The following is an 8,946-nucleotide window of genomic DNA, read 5'->3' as shown; positions in this document are numbered from 1 at the left end:
CCATCTTTATTGGTAGGTGGTTACAAGTGCAAAATAGCAACAAATCCAGAGGAAGGGAAAAGGATGTGGAGGTGTGGCTCCCCCACGTGACAGTCCCCCAGCCAGGAGGGCGGGGCTGCTCAAGGCAGTTCTGGCCCATTTGGGCTCAGCATCCTGCTCCCAGGCAGCAGGGCTCCTTCCAACTCGAGGGAGCAGGGATTACACTGGAGGGGCGGGGGCCGCATCTTCTCCTCTGCATATCTTGACCCCTCAAGAGGGAAGGCCGCTTCACAGCCTGGGATGCAGGTTTCAGGAGACTGGGCTAAGTCCATCTCTCCCCACATCTAAGGATCTGCCTTCTGCCTCAGTTTCCCTTTTCTCAATGATCAACTCAGTTGGACCACTGGGCGAAGGAAAATCTGTTAGTGGCCCAGCCTAACCTGAAATAAGCAGTCCCTGTCCCATACTGTATTTAGCCAGTGTGTGGACTGGCCCTAGTCAAAAGGACCCTTTCTAGGCCATGGAAATTAAGCCAAGGGGCTGGGCACTGAGGCCACCACTCCAATTTGCTTTGTCTCCTGGAGGCGACTGTTTCCCTGCACTCCACAATCATAATGCTTTAAAAAAAAAAACAAACAAAAAACAGGGAGCAACGGCTGAAGGTTCCCTCACGCCCCGCCTTCAGCTGCTAGGGGCCCCACTCAAGTCAGCTGAAGGCCCAATCCTGCAGCAGCAGTGCTGGGCGGGCTGGCACAGGTGGCCCATCTTTGCTCATTACCCCCACCCTGCCCCAGGAGCCCCATGTCTCTTCTGGCCAGAGTCCAGTCAGTTGCAAGGCAGCCAGGTAGGATAGGAGGAGGGGGCCCCAGCCAGCAGCGGCGGCATGGGGGTCACATAGTAATTGACAGTGGCTGGTACAACCCCATCAGGGCCTGGACGGCGCCAGGCCAGGGCAGCCATGGCAGCAGGGCCCTGTTCAGCCAGGGCCTGGAGTGCCAGCGTGGCAATGAGGTCCAGGGTCTGCCGGCGCTCGTGGCTCATGAGGCACACCGTGCTTTCATTGACCACCTGGTGCAGTGTCACTAGACAGGCATACCGGCGAGCCGCATCAGCGCCCCCGAAGTGGGCCTCCAGGTAGCGCTCTAGCGTGCGCTGCTGCTCTACCAGGTCGGGAAAGTCGATGAAGAAGCGGGAGCACATGTACCGCTGCAGGGCTCGGGTGTCAGTGCTGGGCCGTGGCCGGAAGCCCCGCACCAGGAGATGGCAGTATTTGAGCAGGCCCCCGCCTCGGATCTCCTCCGGGCTGCGCGTGGCGATGACCCGGTGCTGCAGGTGTTCCAGGGCCTCGGCGAAGTCTCCGTACAAGCTCTCCCCCATCACCGTGGGGTGGAAGGCCTCAGACATGGGTGTCGATGAGCACTGGCCAAAGAGCAGCAGGGAGTCCAGGATGATCTGGAAGGAGTCCACGCTGAACTCGAACTGGCGCCTCACAGAGTCCACAAACTTGAGCTCCACGTTCTTGCCGCTCTTGTTAGATAGTGAGATGAGGCTCCAGCGGTCTGTGTCTGTGCACACTTTCACCAGCTTCTGCACGTATGCCTCCTTGAGTGTCAGTGGTGTGATCTTGGCCCTGCTCACCCCAGCTGGCAGGAAGTCCAGCAGGCAGGCCAGCACCACCGCCTTGGTCAGCTGGAAGGATGCCTCACTGTTCAGGTCCACCCGGAACACCAGGTCCAGGTCCTTGTAGCCCAGGCCACTCTCAGGATGCAGCACATGGCTGGCGGCTGAGCCGTGCAGTCGCACACTGTGCACATGGAGTCCCTGTTCCTCCAAGCTGTTTCGGACCACCTGTGGGGAGAGAGGGTGTCAGGAGCCTGGTGGTCCCTTCAAGTCTGCACTAGGACTTCAGAAAACCATCCCAGTAACATCGGCCACTGGTGATCTTTTAACACACACACACACACACACACACACACACACACACACATACACACTTCCTTTTTTGTTGTTGTTGGTCGTGGGACTTGAACTCTGGGCATTGTCCCTGAGCTCTTCAGCTCAAGTCCACTGCCCTACCCCTTGAGCCACAGCACGACTCCTGATTTTCTGGTAGTTAATTGGAGATTAGAGTTTCACAGACATTTTAGTGCCCAGGCTGGCTTTGAATCTTGATCCTCGATTTCAGCTTCCTGAGTAGCTAGGATTAAAGGTGTGAGCCACCCCACCCGGCTTTTTCTTTTTTCTTTGGTGGGAACTAGGACTTGAATTTGGCCTGGGCACTGTCCTTGAGCTTTCTCATTGGTGCTCTACTACTTGAGCCATAGTTCCACTTCTGGCTTTTTGGTGATTATTAAAAGCATTTCAGATTTTCCTGCCTGGGCTCGCTTTGAATCACAACCCTCGGATCTCAGCCTCCTAAGTAGCGAGGATTACAGGCCTGAGCCAGTGGTGCCCAGCTGCTCTTATGCCTTTGGGAAATCATTGAACTCACTAAACCTCAACTTGCCAGTCTGGGGAATGGTCTATTTGAAGAACTGACTCACAATACAGCGCAGGATTTACTGAGCACTAAGCCATGATGAAAATATTTTATACTCTGAAATCCAAACTTATTTAACCTTCACAATAACCAGAAGAGCTGAGTGCTGTGCCTTGCACTTTATAGATGAGGAAATAGAGCCATAGAGGGACTGGTAACTTAGCCAAATAGCTGGAATCTGAGATAGCCTATGTCTTAACTGTGCTAGCCTATGTCTTAACTGTGCTCTTCTTTTTTTTTTTTTTTTTGCCAGTCCTAGGCTTGAGCTCAGGCCCTGAGCACTGTCCTTGCACTTTCTCAAGGCTAGAGCTCTGCCACTTGAGCCTCAGCACCACTTCCAGCTTTTTTGTATGTATGTGGTACCAAGGACTTGAACCTGAGTCTTCGTGCATGCTAGGCAAGCACTCTACCACTAGGTCAAACTCCCAGCACCTACTGTGCTATTTTACCTCTCTAAAATGGCAAGCAAAAATGTTTAGCAAAAATGTTACTAGACATGGTGTCTGCTCCACAGGTACAGAGAATACAGGTAGAAATTCAACAACAAAGCAGTCGTAGGCACTGACACATTAACTATCATGACAAACTTGTTGGACTATTACTATCCCAACTGACAGGCAGGAGACCTGAGTGAGGCACAGAGTAGTTAAGAAACATAAAGAAGGCCACAGCAGCCAGTCTGAGCCTAGAGCTCAGCTGGGTTGTATTCTCAAGTCCATGGGTGTTCTTTTGACCAGGACATGTGAATCTTAGTTCATCTTTAAAGATGATCCAACAAAGCAAATACTGTCTAGGTTTTGCAGATGAAGAAGAATGAGGCATACAGTGATCAATACAACTATGGCTGAAAGGAAAAGTCACTCAAATATGCCAGGCTGGGGGTTTGAAAGCCAGACCTTGAATGCTTTTGGGAGAAAGGAAAGGCAAAGAACTCAGGAGGTCTTCCAAGTGGGAAGGTGGAAAACCCCAGCTGACATCTCTCCCTGAGCAGGTGGCACAAAGCCAGCACAAGTAAAAGTGAACCCCTTCCTTCAGCTCCCTGGACCACAGAACCAAGTGGAGTGAAGAGTGAAGCTGGGGTGTCCGACATGGACATTCTCAGCAACGGCAGGTAGTTCACACACGGTCCTGAAAGTGACCAGGCAGCATTCCTGCCATTGGTGACTCTGCAACCCCACCTGGCTGCCAAGTCAGCACCCAGCTCTGGGGTGGGTTGTTCTGCCTCCCGGGAATTACTGCAAAGAATGCGCCCAAGTGCTGAGGAGGCAAGCGCAGTGGGGCAATCTGAGGCAGGCAGGCCGCTCCCTCCAGGAAGACTTCCGGGAGGGGTTGCCATGGCAGCGGGGTGGAGGGGAAGCAAGTAGCCATCAGGAACATTTGAATGGAGAAGGAGAGGTATCCTAGAGGTTGGATGAGGGAATGTCAAGCACTGGACCTCACCAGATTCTGTGGGGCTGTGTGTAGCAGAGTGGGACAGGGTGTGTTTGGCACACACAAGCCTCTGGTTCATCTTCTTGTTCTACATGGCATAACTGAGCCTTACCAAGTGAGGTCACTTGCTTAACGATGTCAAAGACCTGTCCATCTTAAGTGTGCTTCTCGAAAACTAAAGAAGTAGCCTGTCCCTTTTGCTGTTCACCATACCAGGGAAGGAACCTAGACCTTCTTACATGCTAAGAACGTTTTGTGCCAGGAAAGCTACACCCTAACGTAGTCTAGCCTCTATGATGCTTGATTCCAGGGGTTCAAAAGAAGCAGATTGGAAATTGGTGTCCTAATTCTTCTTCCCTTTCAAAATTTCAAAGTGAGAGTGGCTCTGAAATCACTAAGGCCCCAAGCAATAGCACGAAAGGAAAGAAAAGTGGGAGCTGGGGGCACCCCTGGCCCTTGTGGCCAGTTCAGCTTGGGGGACTTGTTAGTTTTCACTCTGGCAATGGTGCCCATGTAGCCAATGAGAGATGTAGACTGAAGACCTTGGTTCAAGGACCCTGCTAGACTTGCAGAACAGACAGCCTGAGTCCCAATAGAGCTGACTGGGCTTTACTCAGTGCCAGGGCCTCCTCTGAGCTGGTAGTGCCCACTCCAGGGCATGGCACCCGGCCTGGTGAGTAGGAAGCAGTACCCTCATTAAATCCCCTGCGTCAGGGGCCACGGGCCAGCTGTGTCAGCGAGCCAGCAGCTATTGTCTCTTTCCCAGGTGTGACTACAGCCAGTTTGACAGGCAGTCTCCAGATACTGACACACCCAAACACTGCAGGGCAGCTTGGAGCCTTCTGAATCAGCCACAGGGTGGGGCGGGGGGGGGGGGGCTGTGTCTGTACCCTCCTTTCTTCGGTGCTACAGGGCTCTCTAGAACCCCTCTGCTCTGGTCTGCTGCTGAGATTATGGGAAGGCTTGGGAAATGGCAACAGAACTGCCTCTGACAGGCTCTCTGGCTAGGGCTGGGGAGGTCAAATAGTCTGGCTCCAATTTTCTGGGCCCAGAGAAGGGAAAGGACTTGTCCAGGGCCACATAGCTAATAAGTGGCTGAGCTTAACTAGAACCAGATTTCTTTCCTGAGTTGTGGGCATGGGGACTCTACAAGACCGATCCTTTCAGCCCAGGAATATGCAAGAGCAGTATCTGTAGGTGGAGGCAAAGCCTTATAAGGTACAGAAGCAAAAAGGTTCCTATTTTTTTTGAGGAAAATTAGCACTGGTAAAAAGCCTTAACTAGCTCCTCCCTCCCCAACTCCCCAAAAAGCCTAACCGCTTTTGAAGCTGATAGTTGCAAATTCCTGCCAAGGAGACAGACTTTCTTCCTTCTGGAAGTGGCTGTATGGGCCAGGTGTGGAGGCACCTGTTTCTATTGAATTCTGGAACCAGAAAGGGTATTAATGAGATCCATCCCCATAGAACAGATGGAAGCAACAACAGTTGAGGCCCTGAATCCAGGTTTCAGACTTCAGTCCAGCTCTGAAATCTCAGCCCTCCACCATCCATGGTGCCTTGTCTCTGACCCTTGTGTAAGGGAACATTGTACTACTACCACATAGTGAAGTCAACTACTTCTGACTGGGAGCACCTGAAGGTAACGAGCTGACTCCTGGTCACATCTGTGTCCTTAATGTCCTGCACAGGGTTTGGCACAGAAGGGCCACCAATCAAGGCAGTTTGGATCCTACTTGTTCCCACAGAAGGGAGCTGCCCCATGGTGCCATCTTTCCCTCCCCTAGTGCCTAGGGCCACAGTGCTGGAGACATCTGGGACAACATCTGGGGCAGAAAAGACCAGCAGCATGGCCACACTCACACAACTTTAGAAGGCTGGTCACTTGAACTAATGAGCTCAATACCATCTCAAAAAAACCCAAAAAACAAAAAACAGGGCTGGGAGTTTGGCCTAGCAAGCACAAAGATCCGGGTTCAATTCCTCGGTACCACATACACAGAAAAAGCCAGAAGTGGTGCTGTGGCTCAAGTGGTAGAGCTCTACCCTTGAGAAAGCCCAAGGACAGTGCTCAGACCCTGAGCTCAAGCCCAGGACTGGCAAAACCAAAAACACAAAACACAAAAAAGGACAAAGCAAAAACAAACAGAAAAGAACAAACCAAGAAAAGCCTCAGCTGGTTTACAAATCACACATGACAGCAAGCAAGAAGGAATGAAGGAATGCCTAGGCTAGCCCTACTGAGTGAGTCAGCCCTGGAGAATCTCATCATTCCCCCCCCCCCCCAGCTCTTTCCTACTTCATGGGGTGGGAGGGAGGAAAGGAGGGAGGGAGGGCCAGGCAATCCCTCAGCAGGGTCCCTTCCCTCTCCCCCTTCCTTGAAAGCTAAGACAGCAGGAGGCAGGGACGAGACTGCTTACCCATGTGTATGCAATGTCTCTCTGGAACACACAGGACCTGGTCACTAGATTTTCTGGTTTCTTCTATAGGGAGACTTCTCTAAAGCCTAGACTCTGAGCTTTGGTACCAGGGCAGGAGTGGGGAAATTTTGACCTTGTAACCACCTGATTCCTGGAAGGCTGAAGGGATTCCCTGGGGTTTGATTTTTTTCACCCCCCATTGGGTAATCCAAGGTGCCTCTCTTGAGACTTCAGCTTCCTCAGCCTTCACACACACACACACACACACACACACACACACACACACACACACACACACACACTACACACAATTACCATCCTTTGGCAGTTCTGAACATAAATAATTGCATCTGGGCTATAGAAAGAGCACTTGGTGGGGTCATGGAAGAAGTTGGAATCTGAAGGAGGAAGGGGCTTCCAGAAGAGAGATGGAGTTTGGGATTTGAGACCCTATGGCTTTCATTTGCAATCTGGGGGATGAAGAGCATCTAACAAACCATGAAGTGTTGCTTTCTGGAGTAGGGGCTCAGGTTTAGCCGGTGTATAATTTAACCTGCCAGAACTCCAGTGAGATAGAGGGTGTCTCTGCTGGGACTTCTGGGCTTTCTCTACCTAGTCAGGAGACTAGCCAAGGGCTTTGGGTCCTCAAGGAAAGAGGGTCCCAAGAGTCCCCAGAGAAGTTGGGAGACGCTGGGTCAAGAAGGAAGAGCTATTTTGGACACCTTCACACACACACAACCAAAACGAGAGGCTCCCTGGTACCCTTTGTCCTTGACTGCAGGTAGGCGAGTCCTTCCCCGCTCCCATCCCGGACGTGCGGAGCGGCTCCTGGGGTATCAGCACTCTTCCTGGGCAGAGGACTCAGGGCTAAGTGGGGAAGATTGGGCGCAGGAGGAAGGGGTCTGGTGCAGCACGAAGACGCGGTGCAACCCCTGCAGCCGCTCTTGCGGCGCCTCGGTTTCCCCGACCTTTCCGATCTCGGGGCAGGACCCCCGGCCTCCCACCCCTCGGGCTCACCTGCACGATCTGCCGCGGCGGCACGCTCAGCGTGGGGAAGTTGCCGCGCCCGTGAATGGGAATGGGCTCGCTCAGCAGCGCGTCCAGCCGCTTCACCTGCGGCCAGCCCAGCCCGCTCAGGTGCCCACCCAGGGAGGCCTGGGAGGTCTCCGGGTCGGGGCCGCCGCCCGCCGAGGCCGCCGGGGCCGCCGCCGGGGCTGCAGCCGTCCCCACCTGCGCAGCCGCCTGGTCCAAGCACTCGGCTCCGCTCTCCGACGGCATCGTTCGCCTGGCCCCGGGGCCTTGACGGCAGAAACCCGGGGGTGGTTTAGGGGAGGAGAGCAGGGAGAGTGGCTGGGCCCCGGTCAAGGCTGAGGGCGGGGATGCAGGAACGGGGCGGCAGCAACTGCGAGGCACACGCAAGGGACACACCTCCGGCGGCGACGACTTACCGACCCTGAAAGCCTGGCACTCTGGGCTCAGCGGACTCTTATAGGCCGCGGGCGACAAGCCCATTGGTCAGTACGGCTGTCACACAGAGTAGGACCCGCCCCTCTCCACACATTCCTGTCATTGGTCCTCAGAGCTCTGCACGGGAGTCGCTAGTTTCGGGGTGGATTCTGATTGGTTGGAAAGCATACCTCTGCCCCGCCCTCCTTCTCAGGCAGAATTCCCTCCTTTGGTCTTTAAAGAACTATTAACTGTGATTGGCCTGGGCCCGCCTGGACTTAAAGGGACTGAGTCGCTCTTCCCCAGCTCAAGGCAGGGGGGAAGGAAGTGGTCTGTAGAGTTTGTAGCGGAGTTGAACCATTGAGAAATCTCGATTTTTTTTTTCCTTTACTGGAAGCATTTGAAAAACAAATCACCTATCCTGATTCTGGTTATCCACTATCTTCAGGCACCCAAAGAAATTGTCGCACGACTCAATTTCCAGAACTAAGAAAAGGTAATGCAGGATGTGTGGGTATCTTGGAACTGTTTTCTCTTGATTGGTGGCTGCAGACCAAGAGCCTGACTGATGTTCATGAGCTAGGGTAGGTGAGGTGAAATATGCTCAGAGAGGGAGGGTTGGTCCTTTAACATCACACAGTACTTGCATAGTGCTAGTTCTGGTCCAGAATCAGAGGTGTACCATGTGTCTATGGAGCATTCTCATTCCATTGTACCTGTAGCAAGGTATAGGGACCAGATGTGTCTGGAGGATGGATAACGTGGTTATCTCTTCCACTTTACAAGCATAGAGGATGAGGAGATTTAGTGTGGTTATTTGTCATTTTTCTCAAACGATATTATTTGTTTATGTGCATATGTGTGGCAGTATTGGGGACTGAATACAGTCCTGCTTGGCCTGTTTTTGCTCAAGGCTATTGCCCTCTACTGCTTGAGTGACACTTCCACATTCAGCTTTCTGGTACTTAACTGGAGATAAGAATATCTCATTTTGACCATCCCAGGTTAGCTTTAAAGCTTGGCCCTCAGTTCTCAGCCTTCCAAATAGCTAGGCTGATAGATGTGTGCCACGAGTGCCTGTTTGTGTTTCCTTCTTCTGATTTTACATTGTATATACTGTGGCCAAAGTTTAGAA

At 52.7% G+C, this 8,946-nt stretch overlaps 1 protein-coding gene across 1 annotated transcript; it reads right to left on the bottom strand.

Annotated features, from left to right (window-relative positions):
• Tent5b (terminal nucleotidyltransferase 5B) lies at positions 1–7,808 on the bottom strand. The gene is made up of 2 exons (XM_090333841.1): positions 7,383–7,808; positions 1–1,827 (listed from the first exon to the last, which is right to left on the bottom strand). The coding sequence occupies exons 1-2, from the start codon at positions 7,641–7,643 to the stop codon at positions 805–807; spliced, it is 1,284 nt and encodes a 427-aa protein (XP_090189967.1). The 5' UTR covers positions 7,644–7,808; the 3' UTR covers positions 1–804.
• Positions 7,809–8,946: the final 1,138 nt, after the last annotated feature.

Source organism: Megascapheus bottae, chromosome 6, assembly GCF_031878675.1.
Source record: "Megascapheus bottae isolate mThoBot1 chromosome 6, mThoBot2.hap1, whole genome shotgun sequence".
NCBI classification, from domain to species: domain Eukaryota; kingdom Metazoa; phylum Chordata; class Mammalia; order Rodentia; family Geomyidae; genus Megascapheus; species Megascapheus bottae.
Note: the sequence above shows the minus strand (reverse complement) of the source record. Positions and strands in the feature narration are given on the sequence as shown.